We start from the raw sequence: 22,571 nt of genomic DNA on the forward strand, positions 1-22,571 counted from the left end.
CGGGAGTCTGAGCAGGAATCTTAAACGGTCTTTATTTATATTTGCAATATGAAATAGAAGCTCGGCACGAACACACGCACACTCACGCCAGCCTGGGGAGAGGGAGCTGGGACAAGGTCACTTGGCAGCTGGGCTGGACCCCAAACCCTTGGGCATGGGAAGGGGACCCCAGCCAGACCCCCGCCAACCCCCGCCGCGGGGTCCATGGGAGGTGCAGGGGCGAGAGGCGGTCTCAGTGAGTGCATCGGGGCCCCATGGGAATGTCACCGGAGAGACCCCCTTGGACGGGGACCACCAGCTCCCACAGAGCCAGCAGGGCCAGGCAACGGGTCCTTTAGCTCCCAGCCTGGGTCAAAGTGCAGGGTCCAGGGCAAGGGTTTGGGCAAAGGCACGGCCCCACTCGGGCCCTCCCTGGAGGTGGGTATGAGCCGAGTGTGGGTGTGGGCATCTGCACCGGAGGCTGGGGGCACGGTGGGAGGGAAGGGTGGACAATGGCCTCAGGACCCCAACACAGCCCCCACCAAGATGGGATGAAGGTCCCACCCGCTGCCCTGCCAGGCCGGGCCTCCTCCTGGCTCTCCACCCACCTGCTCTCTCTCTCTATATATATAATATATAATATAGGTCTCTCTCTCTCTCCTTTCTCTCTACTCAACTCTGTTTCTTTATTCTAGGAGACAAAACTCCATAATTTCTTTTCTCAGTGCAAATGGGGGTGGGTAGGGGCCTATCTCCCTGGCACCAGGCTCCTGGGAGTCCAGAGGAGAGCACGTCGGGGCAGATGGGGGGGCGGGGTGATGGGGCAACAGGGCCATCGTGGGACCCGCCCTGCCCCCATTTGGGCAGGGTCCACGTGGAGTACGGAGGATGTAGCCGCCACCACCAGGACAGGCAGTTACCTGGGAACCAAGAGGGAAACCCACGTGAGGAACCTGCTGTCCCCTAAAGCCCCCAGCCCCAGCCCACCTGCTACCTACCCAGCCCTTGCCACTCACTGGGAGCCCAGGGATGCTGGCCCTCCCGGGGCAGAGCCGTTGGGCATCAGAGGTGGCTCAAGGGCCTGGGCACTGTCAGGGGAGAGGGACACAGAAAGGTCAGGGCCTCCCCCACAGAACACCAGCTGCCCTGGGAGGCCACCCTGTGCTCACCTCTGGCTTTGGGGGAGCCCCAGGGGCTCTGGGCTCTTCTCCCCCTCTGTGGTCTGGGGGTGCTGGCAGGCCCCGGGGGCTGTGACAGAGGTAGCAGGGTCTCTGGTTGCACTGTGTGGGGGATGCGGGGGCATCGGCAGGGTTATCATCGCCGACACCCTCCCCACCCCTAAGCCCCTTTATGCCCCAGGGAAGAGGTGTTTGGCCCAGGGTGGCCCCTCCCATCAGAGACCCCTGGGAGCCACCCCAGGCAGGAGGAGCTCAAGGTTGGCTGGGACGTGGGCTCCACACACTGCCTGCCCCCTTCTGGAAGACTTTCTGCCCCTCAGGCTAGGCGGGGAGCCCTGGGCTCCAGGGGCCTCTAGGGCACCCACATGTGGGCATGAGCAGAGCACTGGACCCTTGGCTGCCACGAGGTCCTGAGGCAGTGGTGCAGACCTGGGGGTCCCACCAGGGCCCCACAGAGCAGCTATGGGTCCAGGACCACCCAGGGCCAGGCTCCATCTGCCTCCCCTACAGCAGCTGCTCCCCAGTTGGTCACCTGTCCAAGGAGCTGGGGGTGGAGCGTGTCCCTCTGAGTGTGGCCTGGAGGTCCCCGATGCTGACCAAGGCCTGGCAGGGGGCTGTGCAGAGAGAGGCCAGGAGATGCAAGGCTCAGCGAGCGCGGTGCTGGCCTGGCGCCTTGCTCCAGCGCACGGCATGTGCACAAGGCCGGGGGACAATGGGGAGAGCTGGGGGAGGGTACTGGGCGGCAGCGCTTACCCAAGGGCTCTGCTACTTTGCTGCCATCTGTGGCTTCCTGAGGTGCTGAAGGGGACGTGGGGTCCTGAGACCTGGGGGGCAAGACAAGCAGCCCGAGAGTCAGCTGGGGTCAGCACTCCAGGCTAAGGGACCCAGGACCCAGGTGACCGCCTGTGGCCTCACCTGAGCTGCAGCGCGGTGTGGGCCGCAGGGCCGGCTGGGCTCAGGGCGGGGAGGTCCCGGGGTACGCCAAGGGACCCCTGTGGGGTGGGGAGCCCAGAGCTTGGCTCCTTCTCCCCAGAGTCTCGGGGGCCAGTCAGGGCGTCTGTAGGCACTGGGTCAAACGTGGCTGTCCAGCTGGGTCCTGGGCAGAGGTGGGGGAGGGGTGGGGTGAGCACAGGAGGCAGACACCCCATGTGCACCCCACCACACCCCGCCCTGTGCGTTCACCCACCCGGAGGCTGGGGGCCGGGGCTAGGATAAGAGGGGGGCCCGGCCCCCCCACCAGCCGCACGGCCATCGCCATCGTCCTCGTCCTCCTCGTCCTCCTCGTCCTCCTCCTCGCTGTCTGTGCTGCCTCCACTCCTGCCCAGAAACCACCTGTCAGCTGATGTGCTGACACGAGGGATGGAGGAGCGGGGACAGCAGGGCAGCCGCAGGACAGGCTGGGCCGCGCCTCCCTGGGCCGGGGTGCGGGCAGGTAGGCGGGAGCCTCGAGTGCCCTGTGGAAAGCAGCGGGACCCCGCCTCGTCCCAGAGGCTCCCCCTGAGGGCCGATCTGACACTCAGCTCGGGTCGACCGAGAACAACGTTGGGCACGAGCAGCCACTCCGCCGCTACAGTCTAAACGTGAACTAACGCACAGCCCGAGCCCAAGAGGAAGGTCCGCCGGGCCCACGTGTCCACCAACTGCGGAATGGCTGAGCAAACCACGTGGCTGCTAAGATGCTGGGTGCTCGCTGCTGTCTTTACGGTTCCTGATGGCAAAGGAACCCACACGCACGTCGCCGAACATAGCTGACGGTAAACGAAGACACTCAGCAAACGGGAGAGAAGCGGGCATCTCCCAAACCCACAACCCATGTCACGCTTAGTGCTGGAGACCAGCAGTCCCCCTGAGGTCAGGAGCAAGACAGGGGCCTGCTCACCACCTCTGCTCAGGACCACGCTGCAGCGCAAGGAGGCAAGAACACGACAGGAAAAGCATCCAGACTGGAAAAGGAGTCAAACCCTGTTTGCAGATGGCCTGACTGTATCCAGAGGACCCCAAGGAATCCATTAACTGTTATGGTCAGTGAGTTCTGCAGGGCCCAACGTCAACGTAAAAATCCACTGTATTTCTGTACGCTTGGGACAACCTCAAAATTCCACTTACATAAAACAATCAGGAAAAACTTGAAAAAAGGAAGCATAAAACTTGAACACCTAGTAAATGGAAAGACGTTCCACGCTCAAGGACTGGAAGACGGGATATGGTTCCCGGGCTGACGTACAGGTTCAGGGCAAGCCCTGTCAATCCCAGCCAGCTTCCTTGTTGAAATTAACAGGCTGATCCTAACAGTCACACGGAATCTCAAGGGACACCGAGCAGACAACCATGTTGGAGAACACACTTCCTCATTTCAAACCTTACTACAACGGTCGTCGAGACAGGGAGGTCCTGGCATAAAGACCAAGAGACCCAGAGAGGCCAGAAGTCGAGCCGCACACATGTAGCCAAGTACTTCTGGACCAGGGCACCAAGTACACTCACAGGGAGAGGCCGGTGCGTCCAACAAGAGGTGCTGGGACAGCGGCATTCGTACCCGCAGGAGGAAGGCAGACCCCTACCTCACACCAGACATAAAACCTTAGCTCAAAACAAGATCAAGAAGTGAAAAGCAAGACTGGGCACTACCATGCTCTCGGGAGAGAACACGGGTGAACCATGACCTTGGGCTCATCAGCTTGGCCCCCCAGTAGATGGGTGTGACACAGGAGCACAGCTGCCAGGGCGGTGGGCTTTCGAGGGGAACCCGTCAGGCCCGCGCAAGCCTCGGGGACACAGCAGCACAGGAGCCAGCACGGGGGGTAGGATGAGGACACCTGTGTCCTGGGGGCAGAGGCCCTAACCGGAGTTCACCAGACACAAGCCCACCAAGTCGGTGACCATGGGGCCAGCCAGCACTGCAGGCGTACGAAGAGCTGGTCACAGCTCACCCACACTCAGCCTGGCTGTCCCATTACTGGAATGAAGGGATGGAGAGCTGGCGGGAAGCCCTGAGCGCAAGCTGAGCAGGGAGAGCAGAGGGCAGGGAGGGATGCACACCTGGGCCAGCCGCACGTCAAGGACCCACCGACTTCCCGGCCCCACACAAGCTGTTAGGCTCCTCCCTTTGCAGCTGAACTCACCTGAGCTGGGGAAGCGCCCGCCTAATACACACACTCCCTTCTCACTTTCCTCCTCCACTCGCGCTGGTGACGACCAGGTCTCACGGACTCACCGCACACCCGGGGGCTGGCCTCGGCGGGCTCCCCTAGCCAGCTGGCTGCCCTGCCAGGCGCCGTCCTCCTCGTCAGACTCCCCGGAGCCCTGGCCCTCCTCCTCCTCCTCGACCTCCTCGTCCTCCTCGTCGTCGAACTGCTGGATGCGGTCCTTGTAGCATATCTCCAGCAGGTTGGCGTTGGGCTGTGGGGTGCAGGGTGAGGTGGCGGCACTGTCTGCAGCGTCCCCCCTCCTCCCCCGCCGCACCACCAGGGACGGGCAGCACTCACATTCTCATCATCGGCGTTGAGGGAGAAGGTGATGTTGGCCGTCTTGTCGAAAGGCGCGCTAGGAGAGAAGGGGCAGTGAGGAGGCGGTGGGGGGGGGGGGGGGCGGTGCCAGGCTTCTCCTGCGTCCGCTCAACGCACCCTCGCTGCTCTCAGTCCTGCACCTGCAAGTCCACCTACTGGCTACAATTCATCTGTAGCCTCAAATCAACACCCGTGACCCACTCCGGTCACCTGCAGAGCTGCCTGACAGGCATGCAGGCAGCTGAGGGTGAAGACAGAGACGCTCCGCTTGCCCATCTCAGCCGTCTTAGGGATGCCCACAGGGGACGGGAGCCTCAAACCAGAGCGGCTGGTGGGGCGGCCCCAGGCAGGCCACAGAGCACTTCTCATCTCAACCTCGTTCTCTCCGTCCTAAGACAGAGACTGCAACTACCTGGACAAGTTACTGTTAGGACTTAAGGCCACCATCCAGGCACCCACTTTCCCTGGAAGCGAGGGTTCGGGACTCACGGGGACTTCACCCACTCTGGCGGCAGCCAAGAATTGAGCCAGAAACATTCGCTGGTTCGCGAAAACCCCACAGCCAAGCACAGGGCCACTGCACACACAGCTTGCCCCAGCCAAGACGCCCGCAGGCAAGGATTCTGGACTTGAGGCCCCGAGGGCAGGGCGGCCCCCAGTCTTCCACTGAGACCGACACCCAGCTCCCTCTGCTCCATTCTCTTTTGGAAAACCTCAGAGCAATACAATTCCTGCCGTAACTACGGACACGAACTGCTGACTAGAACCAGGCTCATACTCCGTCCACACCCTCCGACTCATGTCCTTTGTCCACTTCTCCTCTGGGGCCATCGGTCTGTCTGCCTGTAGGGGGTCCACACTCCGTCCCGCGTTCTATCATTTGTCTAATTCAGGAAACGCCTGGCCACAAAAGGCCACAGACAAATGGGAGTCAGCAAGCCAAGCGCTGCCTCGGCGTCTGCACCATGCAGATGAGCTCGCACACCCCGTCCTCTCCACGTCTCCTCCCAAAACACGCAGAGCCGCGCAGAGTGGGGCTGCAGCCTGAGTGTGGCCCACAAGTCAGGGCCAGGCAGCCGACTCTGGCAACACGAGCCCCGTAGGGCGGCATCTTTGGCCCCAAAACTGTAAAAATATTCATCTATTTTCCATTTTAGAACACTTCACGGCTTTCGAGGTCTTTTTTTAAAGTTTTTAACCCCACTGGGAATTATCTGGTGGAGGAGGCAACTCAGTATCGTCCACAAGGATAGCCGGCTGTGCCAACACCATCCATCGAACGGTGGGTCTGTCCTTGCTCGGGCGGGGTCTGCTCCAGGGCCCCGGCCTTTGACGCACCGGGCACTGAGCTGGGCAGCAGCACACACAGATCTCACGTCTGCCCTCAAGGGGACCTCTGTCCAGCAAGGCAGGCCAACAGCTGACCACAGCCCGTCACGGTGCCCTCCCACCGTGCTGCACAGGGGCGATCCTGCTCCCACACCGACCAGCATGTGCCTCAGTCTCCCCAGCTGTAAAGAAGGCCCTGAGTCCTGAGCAGAGAAAGATGGGCACACGATGGAAAGACACCCAAGATGCGCCCGGTGCACAGCCACCGCGATGAAGCAGACGGGGACCCCAGCGGGCAGCTAAGGCCTTTCCTGCCTGTCCCTGGACACCTCCCCCCGCCCCGCGCTGCCCCCAGCCCGCCCCTAGGGGGCCAGGTGGACCTTTCTCCACTGGCTTCCTGCACTGTCAGATTAGGAATGCTCCTGTCCTGCCCTTGGGTGGTCCTCCCACTTTCCCTCAGGGGCCTCGGAGGGTGAGCTCCCTTCCAGACCCTCAGCCACTGCTCCCCACGGAGGGGACAAAGGAGCCCGGACTGGCTCTCTCCAGGCTGAGCCCAGATGCTAGGACTGGCAGGCAGGCCGCGGGTGGAAGTAGGGAGGACATGGGCAGGCTGGCGGGAGGAGCCACAGGGCGGCGAGGGCCCCCGCCCCCCCCATGGAAGGGCACACTCACTTCACACTCTCCTCCTGCTCCCCAAACTCCTCGTCATTGAAGCCGAAGTGGTCGATGAAGGCTGAGGTCATGCGCTGCATCTGGAAGTCCATGAAGGCCTGCAGAGGGTGGCGGTCAGGGGCAGGTGGGGCCAGGCAGGGCAGGGCAGGCTCCCCGCCCCCGCCCCGCAGCCCACCTGCTGCAGCACGGCCTCCTCGGGGAAGTTGAACTCCTTGAGCCGGTCGTCCTCATCGTCGCTGGAGGAGTGTAGGTGGTGGGTGCTCACCTGGGGCGGGGAGGCGGGCAGGGGTGAGGAGCAGGCTGGGCAGGGAGCAGCTGCAGGGAGGTGCAGGCAGAGGAGAGAACCTCAACAGAGGGCTGGGGCGCCTCACCAGGTCCACTGTGTTCTTCTTGTTGGTCTCTGCCAGGGGTCCAGACACAAAGGCCTCCCACTGTTCCTGCTGCTCACCGGGCAGTTCTGCTCCGTGGGGAGGAGACAGGGCATGAGGGGCCCCTCGGCCTCCACCCCTGCACCCCGCCCCCCTGCCCTGGGGCGAGACACTCCCTGGCCCTCACCCTTCAGCAGCTGCCCCAGCTGCTCAGCGTTGGGCCCCTTCTCTGTGTTCTGCACCAGGGCATTGGCCAGTCTCGTCAGGTGGCCCATGTAGCCTTTGCGGGGGCCCCCGGCAGACCTGGGCAAGATCAGAGGCCAAAGCTGGACACGGGCCCCCGGTGCACCCCCTCCCCCCAGGCGCAGGCAGTCCCTGGGACGCTCACTGCACAAGGTCGTTCTCCTCCCAGGAGGTCAGGATGCGCTCCACCAGGCGGCACTCCTGCAGCAGCTGACAGAGCAGAGCGGGCATGGGGGCGGGGCCAGGAGGCGCCCCTCCCTGCACACCCAGAAACGTCCCCCTGTGCCCCTCGGTCTGCTCACCTCCATCTCGCTGCACCTACACCCTCCACGTAACAGCACCCCTGAAGCCCCCCCACCTCCCACCACCAACGTCCACTGATGCCCAAAGTGGGCATGCTGCCCAACGGCTCCATCCTGGAGCCACCACACCCCAGAGGACACCCGCTGCCTCCTGAGGGCACCCCTGTCTCTGCACCTACCTGCACGGCACCCTCTAAGGACAAGGACAAGCCCCTGGCCCCCAGCCCGTGAGGCTGCCTAGCGAGCACTGGCAGCAGGACAGGGGGACAGAGAGGGGGACCTGGGAGCCCCAGCTCACATGTTTCACGACGGGGTTTGGGGCAGGTATCTCGAGGCTGCTGTCGGAAGGAGGCGCGGCGCTCAGCATGGCACTCACACACAGCTCCACTTGCGCGTGCAGAAAGTTGTTGAACATATAGTGGAAGAAGAGGTCCTGGGTGGGGACAGCGCAGGCTGGCACCGAGAGGCCCCTCCACCCACCCTGCCTCCCCACTCTGCTCCCCACCCTGCCCACCCCCCCGCCCCCGCCCCCCGCCCCCGCACCAGCATGGTGTTGGGCACATCCAGCGCCAGGAGCTCCTGGGTCAGGGCCGCATCATTGGCGCTCAGAGCGCTGGCCAGCAGCTTGACCACATGCAGTCGGGTGTTGCCCAGCGGTGGGGCCAGGCTGCCCCACGTAGTTCGCAGCGGCTCCAGCTATGGGCACAGGGGAGGTTCAGCACTGCCCAGAACCATGGGGCCACCCTCCCTGCCACCCTGCCTCCTTGGCCTCCCGGCCCACCTCGGGAGGCTCAAGCAGGAGTTGGTGGAAACGGCCGAGCCGTGGGCGCAGGGCGTGCAGGACGCCCACGCTGGATGTGGTGCTATCCAGGGTTGCCTGGGCCAGGAGGTCCAGCTGCCCATCCACGCTGCTAAAGAAGTTGTTCAAGGTCACAGACTCGGACCTGCAGGAGGGGACAGGAGGCAGGGCTTGTGTGTGTGTGCATACGCACACATGTGACACATCGTGAAGGGAGGGAAAAGCTGCTCCCTGGGGAAGTGTAGCACAAGGCCCCATCGTTTCAGGCAACGACCCGCCTGGAGGGCCCTGGATTCAGACAGCCAGCTCAAAGCTACAGGCGGTATATGTGGCCTCAGACAGCAACGGAGAACTCTTCTCCCAGGACCCTAAGTGACCACCAAGAAGGGAAACCACTTGTAGAGGCCGTGTCCCCACGACCTTCCCTCTAAGTGGAAGGGCAGGGCTCCGAGGGATGGCACGGCCACCCTGGGAGGCTGGCCTCCCTCACCTTGGCCTTCGGGGCTCCAGCAGGGTCAGCAGCACCTGGATCCCGCTCACGATGACAGACTGGCTCTGCTCCCCCTCCAGCATGTTGCTCAGGAGCTGCTCAATCGTCTCCTGCCTGGGGCAGGGATCAGAACAGGGGACAAGGGTGGGGTCAGGGTGCGGGTCATGGTGAAGGGCCCCAGACAGCTTCCCGCCCTGCATTTGGGAACCGCAAACCCACTTCTCCAGGGTGGCCAACAGCTGGTCAGGTTCCGGGCTGTCCTGGACCTGGATCATCTGCTCCCGGCTCAGGCGGATGATGTCGCACAGGGACTGGGATGCATTGGAATGTTGCTGTGGAGGCAAAGAGAGAACTGAGGACACCAGCCCAGCTGCTGGGCCCTCCGTGTCCTGCTTTCAGGACCCCTCAGGAGCTGACCAGTTGGCCATCAGGAACAGGAGGAGGGTCACACAGACACAGGGACACAGATGCCGAGGGAAGGGATACAAGGCATCGAACACTGGGAGAGGAGAAATGGCGAGGAACTGGGAAACCCAGAAAAGCTTTCTGGAGAAGGTGACATCCCACACCCCACACCGTCTACTGTAGCCAAAGGGGGGAACGACCCCGACGTCCACTGACTGTTGAGCAGTGAGCAGAGAAGCTACTGTGAACACCCCTCAGCCTCAGGAGGGGACGAAGCCCACGGATAAACACGGAACAACGGTGCTGAGGCAAAGGCCAGACACGAAGACCAGGTGAGGTGTGACCACGTTTACACAAGTCCAACAGACGCAAACCCAAAGGCAGAATGCAGCCTGGGGGTGGCGGGGGGCCCACGAGGGGAACAGACAGTGACAGCTAAGGGGCACAGGCTTTCCTTTTTGAAGTGATGAAAAAACATTCCCAAATCCATGTGGTAATAACTGGACAATTTTGTGAATCTATTAAAAGCCATCGCATTCTGCATTTTAAACAGCCAGCCCACGTGGTACACGATCTCTACCTCGATAAAGCTGTTCCAGAAAACACCATAAAAGAAATAAGCAAAACTCCAAGTCTAACCCAATAGCCAGCTACCAGGACCACCTGTCCAGGCCACGGGCCACACTTCAGAGCTCATCACAGGAGCCCCAGTCCCCTGCTCCTGGGCCTGCGTGGACCTCACCCTACTGGCCGGATGCCTGGGGGTTAACTACCCGCACCTGTGGACCTCTGCTCTAGAAGCCAGCAGCCTGGAAAGATAAGGCCAGATGCTTCCCCCCACCCCACCCCCCAGGTTGCAGCAAGGATGTGGGGCCTCTGCACAGATTTGCTGAAGGACAAGCAGGGTGTGCCCTCAAGCAGCTGCCAGGCCACAGTCAGCAGGGGAGCAGGGGAGTGGGAAAGGGGCCCCTGGCAGGCCAGCACCGCGGGGGCCAGGCTGGAGCCTGGAGTCCGAAGACCCTAGCCAGACCCCTGAACCAGCAGGAGACGCTGGGCCAAGCTCCTGGCTCATGAGACACATTCCCTGTGGGCAACAGGAGCCCCGTCAGCGAGATTGGCAGGGCGGGCACACACGGCACCGAACGTTTCCTTCCTCCTCAGTGCGCCTTTCAGGGAGAGAGGAGGGGCGAGGCTGGCGTGAAGAACAGGTGTGGGGGAAGGGGCCGGCCGCGGGCGGGCTGGCAGGCGAGGGGCGGACACTCACATTGTCGTCCTTTGACGGGTGGATCTGCTCTATGAGCCGCTGCACAATCTTCTCCTCGTTGAGCCACTGGGGATGAGAAGGAAGGTGGGCCTCTGCTCACCGCCCCGCAGTCCCCCGGCCCAGCGCGCCCGCCCCCGCCAGCCCCGCGCTCACGTTGACCACGTCCTGCCTCAGCTGTGGCCGCTCCACGCAGGTGAGCAGGCGCAGCAGGAGGTCCATGATGGCCGAGGTGCCGATGTGCTGCAGCAGCAGGTCCACGAAGTCGTCCTTCTTCCTCAGGAAGGACACGAGCTGCGCACGGGAGGGACAAGAGCGTCACGCGGCAGGACCCGGGGCCTGAGCCCGCCCACGCGCCCACCTGCCTGGCCGGCCTGGCCCCGGGGCGGCGGTACCTGGTCCGTCTTGCGGTTGATGAGGATGCCCATGACCTTGCTGAAGAAGCTGGCCAGCAGCGGGTTGAGGCTGCCACTGCTCTGGAGGAAGCCGTAGAGCCGGTTCAGGAGGGACTCGTCGGCGCCCAGTGCGTCGTTGATCTGGGGCACGTCTGAGGTCAGGATCTCGCAGGCCACGCTGGGGTACCTGCCGGGCGGGGCGGGGGTTCACATCCAGAAAGGGTGGCCGATGCCACGGTGCCAGGAGGCCGGCTGGGGCATCCTCGCCCCCCCACGCCCTCCTGTCAAAACCCGCGCGTGGCTCCCACGGCCCCCAGGGCTACCGCTGACCTCCTAAGCTTGGGCCCCACCGCCAGCTGACCGTCCCTGAAATCCCACCTCCTCCCCCTCTTCCTCCCCCACCCGCCCAGGCCCAACAGGCACACGGGAGGCACCGAGAGCAGCAGGTCAGGGCAGCCCTGGCGGCAGAACGGGCAGGGGCTCACTTGTAGCGCAGCCGCTCCTCGCCGCTGGCCGGCGGCTCCTGGGTGACCCAGGTCACCATGGCCTGCAGGTGCGGCGGCTGCAGCAGGAAGTCCAGCAGCTTGCGGTTGACGACCTTGCACTCCTGCAGCACGTCCTCCTCGTCCAGGAGCTCGGGCAGGCTCAGGTCCTCCCGCTCCAGCAGTGTGTCCAGGTGTGAGCTTGTGTGCAGGTCAAACTTCCAAAACATGGCGCCCTGAAGGCAGGACTGCCTGTCACACACCGGGCCCTGCCTGCCCCACTCCCTCCACCCCAGCCACCCATCGGCCGGATGACCGTGACAGCCTGCAAGGGCCGCCCTGTAGTCCAGGGGTCACTTCACAGCAGAGGCCAGTTGCCCTGACCACCCCTCAGCCTCCAGGCCCCGCAAAGGAGCGCAGTGCGCAGAGCCATCGCAATCCTGTCCCCCTCCAAAGCCTCAGTCCTCCGTCCCCTGTCTGGGCAGGGACCCCCAGAGGTGGGGCCGGAGCCGTGCTCATCCTGAAACCTCTGGCATCGGACTCATTTCAATCTGTCTTTACTGAACAAACGTAAATGCCCCATGGCTGCCAGCACACGGCTGCCGTCCAGCCCAGCAAATCACCACGCCACGTGCAGGGCGTGGGGCAGTGGCAGAGGGAAGTCTAAGATGTCCCCAGGCTGTGGCTGTTGCCTGGATGCTACATACACACACACAAACACACCCAACCCCCCCACCCAGTGGCCAGACAAGGAAGAGGAAAAGTGGGGGAGGGGGGCCTTTCAGAAGAGCCACTGATCGGGGCCCAAAGGAACCAGGACAGAGTCGGTGACTGAGTGGGGAGGAGGACAAGGCTGTCTCCCACCACCTGCAAATGGTGCACTGGATCCCCAACCAACACCGAGACCCTGTGTGCCCGCTATGGCACTGCCCCGACCCACCCCAGCCCAGGTCACTAGCTGCTGTCAGGAGCACCGCACCAGGAGCACTCACTAGGTGCCCCCTCCGCACACGCACTCAGCCGCTCCTCTGAAGAGGCCTGCAGGCTCCCAGTCCAGACCGGCTGGGAGGCCTGCCCTGCATGTGCCATCAGACTCCCAGGCCACTCGTTTCCCACCCCCTCCATCCACTATGCACGGCACCCACGTGCCCCTTGGAGGGGCTGTCACCACCCCACTGCAAGGAAAGTTGGGGTCTCCCCAGCACCACACAGGTGTAGACCAGAGCTCACATGCATCACCTGCCTTGTCAAGACCACCTGAGGCAGAGGCCACGGAGGACAGACTGAGAGGTCCCCCTGGGCACCTCCCGGACCCACAGATGGCAGTACCCCTCCTACGTGCCCTCCCTCACCTTCCCTGCCCCACACCACCCCGACCACGGAAAAACCGTCAGCCACAGATGGAGCACCAGCCCAGAGCAGAGAGCAGCTCTGACCTGACTCAGGAAGCACCTAGGACTTAAAGCCAGGGCGGAGCGGGGGGCACGTGTGGCTTCGGGCAGGACTGGCCTTCTGAGCCTCAGTCCCTTCAAGGCACCTCCTCCAGCACCCAGCCCTCCCTTCCAGCCTCCACAGGAGACGACTCACCTCCCAGTGTCCTCCCCACCCTCCATGACCTCCTGCCATGACCTCCGGCCGTGACCAGGAGTAAGTGGCTCTTAATGTGCAACGACCCCGGACGACGGCAGGTGGAGTGGAGGACTCCCCATCATGGAGACAGCAGCAGGCTCCAGGTCCCACCGGGAGCAGCGGGGACATCCCACGGGCCTCCAGGCCCCATCCCACAGTGACTCACCACTTAGCCCTACACCCTTCACCCCACGTTGGACACTTTTCTGAAACACAAACTTGAGTGCCTGATGTTCATTCCTGGCCAAAAGCCCAAAAGGGCTCCTTAGGTCTCCGTATTTGAGACCCCAGAGCCCCTGCCAGCCTTGCAGCCCCGCGCTGGCCAAGCCCAGCCTCCCCTTGGACCTCCGGCTCCCGCTGAGCTGTCAGGCGCCTGGCTGCCAAGTCTGCACGTCTGCACACCTGACCCTCTCACACCTGCCTGACCCCTCGGCAGGCCCGCCTGCCCTGGAACCACCCTCTCTCCGAGCAAGCTACAGCCCAGCTTCTCACACAGCGTCCCGTGGCTGTCATCCTGGGGGTGTGCTTCTGCCAGCCTGTGGCTCTCGCGAGGGGGTCCCTGCAAGACATTGCCACCGCAGCACCATGCTGGGCATCTAGGCCTCCTGGCATTACATGACTGTGACGCCAGACGCGTGCCGCCAGCACACCGTGCTGGCTGCGGTGCTGATGGCACCCTGACGATCGTCTCAGCTCAGCCCACTCACAAACACCCCCACGGGGGACATGGAGGGCCCCGTCTACAGGTAAGGAAGCCGAGGTGCACCAAGGCAACTGCCCGCCCAGGCCCCTGGAAGGTAAAGCGTCGGGCACCAGGCCCCACCATGAACACTCACAGGCACGGGCAGCGCAGGCCCAAGTTTGTGCAGGGCTCTGGGCCCTGGCTCCCACCGTCCTCTGACCCGCCAACACCTCCAGACAGATGAAGGCCGGCTCCTTCCTGGTCCTCCTTAGTCAGGAGACACCTCTGAATTCAGGGAGGAAGGCCAGGCCCAGGCCTCCACAGCCCTGCTGTGTCAGCAGCTCCGCCCATCACTCGGCTACTGCGGGGGTGGGCCCCAGAAATCTCGGGGCTTCCCTCGACCTGCACAACCCTCCCCCCGACCAGGCCCCGTCACCTCTCGGGCCTGCCCTGTGCCTGTCCGCACTCTACTCCACAGGCATCCGGGCAGACCCTGCTGCCATGGAACCTGACCTCGTCCGGTCCATGCTCAGGCGCCCGGGGGCTTCCCTCCACAAGCAAATGCCCCCCAGTCCTGCCCTGGCCGTCCTCACCTGCACCGGACACACTGGCCTTTTGGCTGCAGAGCACACCATGCCTGGGTTCTTCTCAGCCACTTTGCTCTTGCCACCTCGCCCGCCTGGGACACTCCAGTATCGGACTCCTCCTCACCCTCACCCTCGGAGTCTCCTGCTAAGCACCCACCCCCAGGGGGCCGAAGCCATCCTGTGGCCCCACCTCCACCCACCACCCACATCTATCGGCCTGCACGATGACCTGCACGACGGGTACGCCCTCACACACCGCACGCGCCCTGACCAGACGCCGGTCCACACCAGCACCACTGTCCCTGCTAGGCCGCCGGGAGCGCCCGGGACAGCGCCTAGTGCAGAACCTCCTATGTGGTTCTTGCTCAGAAATAGCAGCAGAAGGGGCGCCTGGGTGGCTCACTTGGTGAAGCGTCCGCCTTCGGCTCAGGTCATGATCCCAGGAGCCCCACATCGGCTCCCTGCTCAGCGGGAAGCCTGCTGCTCCCTCTCCCCCTGCTTCAAATTCCCTCTCTGGCAGTGTCTCTCTCTGTCAAACAAATAAAATCTTTAAAAGAAAAAAAGAAATAGCAGCAGAAGGGCACCCCCTCTGCACCCCCACATGTTATCAGGTCCCTGCCCCTCTGAGGCAGCAGGCGACATCCCTGCCAGGACATCACTCCCACCCAGTCACCCCCCAGCCACCGTCACGCAGGTGGGGGGTGGATGGAGGGGGCTGCTGAGCCCTGTGCCGTGGGGCGGGGAGCACTGCTACCTCAGTAGCACAGCAAACATCATCCCCCCCAACTCTGAGGTGCTCACCGACCTTCCTTTACACACCGGAATCCCCTCCTTTTGCCCAGATCCCACACCTTCCCCAGGAACCTTCCACACCTGACGGACATCCTCCCTCATCTGATGGCAAGGCCGTGACAGGGCTCATGCCACAGTGAGAGAACGAAGGCCCGGCTCCAAGGCACTGGTGGCCCGCGCGGGCCCACGTCCCGAGCTGGGCGAAGCTGGGACCAGAGCCACCTCAAGGGGCAGCCGCCACCTGGGGCCGCAAGGAGCTCCGCAGGTGAGCACACCGCCTCCTCCTACAGAGGACACGTTCACGCCCGAAGAGGAGAGCAGGCGGCTCAAAAGGCCGCCTACGCAGGTGAACGAAGCCGGTCACCAGGGACCACGTGCAGCAGGACTCCATCTATGTGAAATGTCCGGAGGGTGCAAATGCACAGACAGCAGGAGCTGGGGAAGCCAGGGGGTGGGGAGTGCCTGCTAACGGGTATGGGACCTTCTTCTGGGAAAAGCATGCTAAAAAAAAAAAACAAAACCAAAAGTTCTGAAATTGATTGTACACAATTTTGTCAATTATACCTCCATGAAAAAAACACACTACGGGGCTGGCCACACAGTTCTACACACACCAGAAACCACTGACTTGTGCACTTTAAACAGATGAATCACACAACGTATGAATTACATCTCGACAAAAACCATGACCAAAAACAAAACCAAAGTTGCCCAAGGCTGCGGTGACAGGGCCGGGCCCAGGCCTTGCTGTGTGTCCAGGTCACTCGGAGCCAACAAGACAGCAGCTGCCAGAAGAGCTCAGGCACAGAAAGCGTGCCTCGGTTCCCCTTCCTCACCCTCCCTGTCAGTATCCCCGAGGTAAGGGCGGGGTGGGGACAGGGCCCAGCCCATGTCTCCTGAAAACCTGTGCATCCACATGGGCACCCTGTCTCCACGCCGAGACGAGCAGGTGAAGTAAGGTCATGATTCCCACTCGACAGCCGTGGAGACAGGGGCCCGCGGAGACGGAGCCACAGCCACCGAGAGGCAGAAGCAGCACTCTGCCTGCCCTGCTGTCCTGACAACAGGTGGAAATTCTCAAAGCTGAGACCCGCCTACTTCCAAAGCACCTAGTTAGAGGGCACGGGTGACGGGCACCACCCCCAAAGCCCCACAGCAGGTCCACCTGGGATGGCAGGTAGGGCTTCCTTCCCCAAGCGGGCTTCCAGAGAACTGGTGTGCAGGGTGATGGGTGGGGCCACCCACAATAAGACAAGAGGCTGCTGGGTGGTATGGGGTACGGGCTCCAGGGGCCTCAGACCAAGACAGCACCTTAAACTCTCCCTCAGGTTGTTCCTCCAAAAATCAGAGGAGGCTGCAAGGATCAGATGCAAGCAAGTGGTGGTGGGTACCCTGCAAACATCACTTCGCCAGCTCTGCATGGAACAGAGATACAGTTACTTGAGAACTAACCACACGCACACTCTCAAGTGCTGACGGCCAACCCCATCTTCCCACTTAGCAGAACTTGCTGGAAGCCCTGGGAACAGGATGGACAGGAGACGAGGTTCCATACTCACTCTCTAACAAGGTGAACCTGGGCCAGGCACTTGGCATACCCGTCTGTAAAATGGGGCCACGCTGTCAGGACCGCCAGCTCAGGCAGGTGCCCATGACCATGCGGAAGCCCGGACACCCCTAGCAGGAGGGAAGGAGCTGGCCACGAACCCGGGGGTGACAGCTCTAAACACAGAGAACCCGGAGAAAGACTGCCCCCCCAATCTGCCTGAGCGACCCAGGTCATTCAAACACTCTGGCAGGCGGCACACACACCCCCACCCCCACCCCATGCAACTTTTAGCAACCTTCAAGAAAGCGGAAGTGACTAGCACTGGCTCTCAGCGGCAGTTTGAAAACCATGACTCTGGCTGCAAACGGAAGAAGGGGAAACCGTAAGCGAGAAAGGAAGCCATTAAACAAGAGAACTACCTCTCCCTCCGCCAGCCTGGCACCATCACCTCGGGTTTCTTGCTCTGCTGGGTCGTTCTTAGGCTCTGACTCCAGCTGCCCTTTCAAGAGCCTGCCAGCCCCTGCCTGGGCTCCGACAGGGCCTGGCTGCAGCTCCCAGAGCGCCGACCCCACAGCGCTGCTGTGGCCAGGGCCACCGTCTGCGTCTATCCAGACACAGCTCTGCCTGCCAGGGAGCCTGTGGGCAGGTCCTTCATCTTCCACCCCTCCCTCGCCTCCCCTGGCCCCAAAGCACCCGGAAGTGGAGGTCAAGGGCACAGAGGCCTCTGGGAGGGCCTCCAGGGTGGCCACCTGAGCTGCCACCCTCAGTCATCAACAGGCCCACAAGCTGCTGTAATGAGACCCGGGCTATGTGAGCCCTATGAGGGGAGAGAACCCACTACCAAAAGGCCGGCCCCAGTCCCTTGCAGGGCTCTACAGGCCCAAGGACGGTGAGACCACCTCCCCCTCAAGTCCCTCCAAGCAACTGTCAGCTCTCTGCGAAGTCTGAAAAGGGGGTAGGGGACTTGGATTCCAAGGACAGGATAACAGCAACGGCGACCCCATGACCTCTGAGGAGGACCCACTGTGTGTGCTGGATGCAGAACCCAGCACAGACACAGCAAGGTGGGCAGCAGGATGCCCATGTGGGACAAAGGGCGGATCTGGCCAGAGCCACAGAAGACGATGAGCTGGGACTTTCCCATGGCTTGGGAAAGCCTGGGAGGGATCCCCAGTTAGGGGACAACCCAGAGCACAGTCTCCCAGGGGAGGTGGCTGCTCTGGTCCAACTCCGGGGAGGGAATAATTAGGAAACAGACTGCAGACCCCAGGCCAAGGACCGAGAAGGGGCTTGAGAGCTCACATTCAGGACCGTCTCCTGGATCAGTTACGGGTTCCAAGGAGGAAAGGAAAACAACTTATAGACTCTGAAATAGAGCTTGGAACACAAAGAGGAGCAGACTCGGTGTTCCAGGGTGATCCAAAGTCAGAAAAGCCTAGGCTCCAATCCTGCGGCTCTAAATTTAATCCCTGTGGCCTTCGACCAGGGTCCTACCAGCATCGAGCCTCAGTCTTCTCACTTGGGAAACACCTCATGGTGACTGGAGGACCGCACCTCCCACGGGAAGATCTATAAAACAGTGTTCAAAGAGAACACCGTGCTTTGGCCTGGAAAGGAGGGCGTGTCCCCACTCCCCACGTGCTGAGCCTGCCCTACAGAGCTGGTGAGCCCGGGATGCCAGGAAGGTCCCTCATTCTCACCAGAGTTCCCAGGCCTCTCTCACCTCATCTCTTGCAGCAACCCGCATGGCGCCCAACACTCCCGCCACACCTGACTGCTCGTAGGCACCCTGGCCTCTGCCCTGGCTGGCTGCTCCCTCTGCCTCCCCTCCAGCTCTCTGAGCCTGACTAGCTCCTCCTGGGTCCTTCAGGCTTCAGCACAGACACCACTTCCTCCAGGAAGCCTCCTCTGACTGTGTTAGGGGCCTGCTCCATACTTCCACACTTCCGTGGTCACCCTATGACAGCGTCTGAGCGCTCTGTGACAGGATTCACCTGTCCCGTCACCTGCCTCCCTCTGCAGAAGGCCAGGCCGACAGCTAGAAATACTTATTGAATTAATAAAAAACTGTATAGTCCGGAAGGGGAAAGTGACCTGCTAAAGTCACTTTCCACAGATCCTGAAAAAAAGTGTTGGTGCTGGGGAGGGTGGGGGGTGGAACGAGCAGGTTCTCCTCTAATGCCGAGAAACAGTAGGTGACCCAACAAAAATCACTGAAGACACAAAAGTAAGTCAAAATACACAGCTCAGAACACACAGCCGCTGACAGGTGGCAACTGAGCAGATAAGACAAAACTACACGACACCCAAGCAGGAGAGCAGGGTTTCTCCCCCGCAGCACTACTGAATTTGGGGCTGGAAAATACTGCTGTGGGGCGGCTGTCCTGTGCACTGTGCGATGGCGGGCAGCATCCCTGGCCTCGACCCACCGGGTACCAGGAGCCCCCCTCATTGTAACCACCGCCGTCTCCTGCCATTGCCAAATGTCCCCTAGGGGACACAATCGCCCCTAGCTGAGGTCCACGGCAATAGGTAATCCCAAACCTAGTAATAACGGTCAAAGCTCCTGACCCTGGAGCTCCTCCTCTGCCTTGCACTCTGCTACAGGCTTCCACAGACAGCCCGCTGAATCCCCAGAGCCATCGAATGAGAAGAGCACTGACGTCAGCACCAGTCTACACCCCACTGAAGTTTCTTTACAACTCTGAACCCCGCACCACACCTAACACAGCTTCCCTTCCAGAAACATCTTGCCTTTCAGGCCGGTGCTCATGTCACGTCTGTGGCCTCGGCGCAGGCACTGGGGTACACAAGCGCGCGCAAGAAAGGATCCTAACGGGGGGGGGGGGGGGGAGGGGGTCACATTCAAGGGTCTGGACAGGCAACGGCACCAAGATCCTTCCCCTCCCCACAGTGCTGCAGACCAGTCCCGGGTCCCCACCTTCACAGACTTGCACGTGCTGATCCTTCCACCCGGAAGGCCCTTCTTCCCACTCTCCATCTGTCAACCCCTACCGCCCCTCCCAGACAGCAAGCGCCACCGCCGAGCCAGTCTCCCCGGCCCCTCCTCTGCCGCCCGCGTGCCCTGAGCTACCTCCATCACAGCACCACTAATTGTGACTGTCCGGCGGGGCCTTTGTGTCCCCTCCCTCCACCGCCTGCCCTCAGCAGGCCTGCTCTCAAAGCAATGGGCCGCTTCCCAAGCCCTCCACACACGTTCAGCCGGGCAAGGGGCAGGCAGAGCCCCACTGCTCCGGTGGGGCCTGAGCCCGGGCCGGGGAATCCAAGAGCAGGAAGGGGGTGCTCCAGGGGAGGGGGCCGGTGAGGAAACGGTGAAGTCCCAGGACAGTGGCTGGGTCCGAGGAGGGGGAAGTTGGACCGGAGGAGAGACTGGGGAGGTGGGCTGCTGCGGGAAGACTAAGCAACGTGGGGCGGGCGGGGGGGGGAGGGATGTCCGGGCGGACCGACGGGGACCAGGCGCGGGAGGGGAGTCCTGCCTCAGGCGGGGGACCCGGCGGCGGGGGAGGGGGGCCCGCAGCGGCCGCTCACCTGCGCGGGGGGGCGGCGGCTCCTCGCACTCGGGGCTCATCCGGGCGCCCCCCCCGCCCCGCAGCCGGCGGCTCCGGCCCCTCCTTCGGGCCCGGTATGAGGGGGCGGGGGGCAGCGACGGGGGCTCGCGCACGCGCCTTCGGGCCTAGGGGGGGCCCTGGCGCGCCGAGCTGCGGGGTTTGGAGGGCGGCGCCGGCTGCGAGCGGACGGAGGCGGGGGCCTGGGGCCCGCCGGCTGCCGGGGGGTGAGGGGAGGTCAGCGCGGTCGCGAGGCCCGCGGAGGCCCTCGGCGGGGAAGTCGCCCCGGCTGGCCCGGCCCGGCGCTGCGCGGGAAAGCAAAAGCCGGTCAGGGAAGACGTCTCCCTCCGCAGTCCGGACAGGCCGCAGGGCTGAGCAGCGGCCGACGGAAGCCAAGGCCCACTTCCCTGGCCGCAGCCTTCCCCAAACCGGCTGGGTCTCCGGGCTCTGCAGTCTGCTTGGGGCCTCAGACGCCCGGCTCCGTCCGCCACTACCCCACAATCCCCTAGTGCAGGGGCTCGCAGGAAGCCCCGCCCACCGGCCGCCTTCCCGGTGTGCGAAGGCCGCGAGCCCGGGCCCTGCAGTGCGCGTGCGCGCGGGGGCCCGGCCGCTCCCCACCGGCCCCACCGGCACACGGCCGCAGATGCGCTTGCGCTGGTTTGGGCCAACGGTCTCTCCCCGAATAAACCCAGACAACCCAATGCGCAGACGCCACTGCGCGCCGCGAGCGCTTCTCTACGACTCCGTTCCAAAATCCAGAGGAAATCCTGCTCCAGGATTTCTCTTCCCTCTCGCTCCTTTTGGAAATCCATTCGCTACGCCGTCTCCTCCAATTAGAGTCCTGCTTTGGCTCCAGGGTCCAGGTCCTGGGAAATCCACACCGGGTTCTCTCTCCAGCCAAGGCTCCACGCTCCGGTCCCGCGCGGTTCTTGACGCCTTCTGGGCTGCAGGCTTACTAGGGTCCCACCTGCACGCCTTTGCCCAGGCCTTATCTTAACTGTTGTTTCAGTTTCCCTAGCTTTCATGTCCCCTTGCCCATGTTACAGGCCCACTGTAAGGATCAGACGAGTGAGTGCGTGTACTGACTCAAACTTTCATTTTTTAACCTGCAGATTTACTTTTTTAAATTTTAGAGACATTTTATTGAATCGTATGGTTGAGTAAATTTTCCTGTTCTAGTTGTTTGTTCTCCATTTCAAGGATGCCAGTTATGCATTTGTCCTTCCCATATTTTGGCTTCTCTCTACTTGCTTTAATAATCCGTCATTTCCACCTGTATCCTCTTATTATCACATGTCTCTCCCGGGCCTTGCTATTTCCAGTATATTTGTTGCATGGGACGTTTTTTGGTCCTTGCATCAGTTACCTACTGATGTGTGACAGTCATCACCTCGGCAGCATGTGTCAGGTTCACAGCTTGGAGCTGCCATTGTGAAGGGTGGCAAGGCTGGTTTCTGCTTCCCATGTCTCTCATATTCTGGCACCATAAGCTACCTAGACCACCATCTCATAAGGAAAGGCAGAAGCATCTGAGATCAAGCCCATCTGTTAGCACATTTCAAGTCCCTGGTTGCCGCACTTCAGCTACCATCCGTTAGTAAAGCAAGTCCCACATTCAAGCCCAAAGTGATGCGGCAGCATTTCCACTCCACACCCCACGGGGTGGGAAAGTGTACTGGTCTCATGGAGGTGGAACAGGAGGGAGCAAATATTTCCTGAAGAATCCACCACAGTTCTCTTTTCCCTTGGTTTTGCCAATCTTACCTTTTCATCTTGGAAGTTTTGTTTTAAAATGGACCCAGGGTCCTATTGTTATTCAGCTTGAAATAACTGTGAGGCATTTCCTTCTGTTCCTTGAGTCATCCTTTCCTCTGCCACGTTCTTTTGTCTTTTACCCAGCATTTTGCTTGCTTTTTTCCCAATGTGATTACACAGTTGCCATATTATTTTAACACATAAGCTCGGGAACCGAGGGACAGGGAGTAGCCATATTCAACCATCAAATGAAACTGAGAAGTTCACACGGTCTGGAAAAACCTGGAAGCTGGAGTCTCCACCCTATCAAAAATCACAGGTTGATGATACTGTTATGTGTATTAGAATTGGAAGGGGCGGGGGGCGCCTGGGTGGCACAGCAGTTGGGCATCTGTCTTCGGCTCAGGGCGTGATCCCGGCGTTATGGGATCGGGCCCCACATCGGGCTCTTCTGCTGTGAGCCTGCTTCTTCCTCTCCCACTCCCCCTGCTTGTGTTCCCTCTCTCGCTGGCTGTCTCTATCTCTGTCAAATAAATAAATAAAATATTTAAAAAAAAAATTGGAAGGGGCAGGGCGCCTGGGTGGCTCAGTCAGTTAAGCAT

The 22,571-nt window shown here is 61.8% G+C and overlaps 1 protein-coding gene across 5 annotated transcripts; it reads right to left on the reverse strand.

The window, feature by feature from the left end:
• Positions 1–15: 15 nt before the first annotated feature.
• Positions 16–20,742, reverse strand: PPP6R1 (protein phosphatase 6 regulatory subunit 1). Of its 5 annotated transcripts, none has more exons than XM_045789306.2 (24): positions 20,198–20,742; positions 11,413–11,645; positions 10,928–11,114; positions 10,689–10,826; positions 10,536–10,601; positions 9,086–9,198; positions 8,867–8,980; positions 8,359–8,521; positions 8,121–8,273; positions 7,876–8,010; positions 7,421–7,485; positions 7,220–7,335; positions 7,036–7,121; positions 6,840–6,929; positions 6,665–6,762; positions 4,643–4,700; positions 4,372–4,556; positions 2,344–2,474; positions 2,073–2,253; positions 1,911–1,981; positions 1,690–1,771; positions 1,149–1,259; positions 996–1,067; positions 16–899 (listed from the first exon to the last, which is right to left on the reverse strand). In XM_045789306.2, the coding sequence occupies exons 2-24, from the start codon at positions 11,637–11,639 to the stop codon at positions 896–898; spliced, it is 2,646 nt and encodes an 881-aa protein (XP_045645262.1). In that variant the 5' UTR covers positions 11,640–11,645; positions 20,198–20,742; the 3' UTR covers positions 16–895. The 5 variants fall into 5 exon arrangements, with proteins under 5 accessions (XP_045645262.1, XP_045645260.1, XP_045645261.1 ...); XM_045789304.2 differs by lacking the exon at positions 20,198–20,742 and adding an exon at positions 18,372–18,665 and having other exon boundaries at positions 978–1,067; XM_045789305.2 differs by lacking the exon at positions 20,198–20,742 and adding an exon at positions 18,372–18,663.
• Between the last annotated feature and the right edge of the window lie 1,829 nt (positions 20,743–22,571).

This window comes from Ursus americanus, chromosome 21 (genome assembly GCF_024610735.1).
Source record: "Ursus americanus isolate L20-20 chromosome 21, mUrsAme1.1.p, whole genome shotgun sequence".
NCBI classification, from domain to species: Eukaryota; Metazoa; Chordata; class Mammalia; order Carnivora; family Ursidae; genus Ursus; species Ursus americanus.

Coding starts and splice junctions, on each gene's coding strand:
- PPP6R1 (XM_045789304.2), bottom strand. CDS start 18,395: ATGCGGGTTGCTGCAAGAGATGAG. Junction 8,522..8,866: donor CTGGAGCCCCGAAGGCCAAG/GTGAGGGAGGCC, acceptor CCCCTCCTGCAG/GTCCGAGTCTGTGACCTTGA. Junction 7,122..7,219: donor GCTGGGGCAGCTGCTGAAGG/GTGAGGGCCAGG, acceptor CCCACGGAGCAG/AACTGCCCGGTGAGCAGCAG.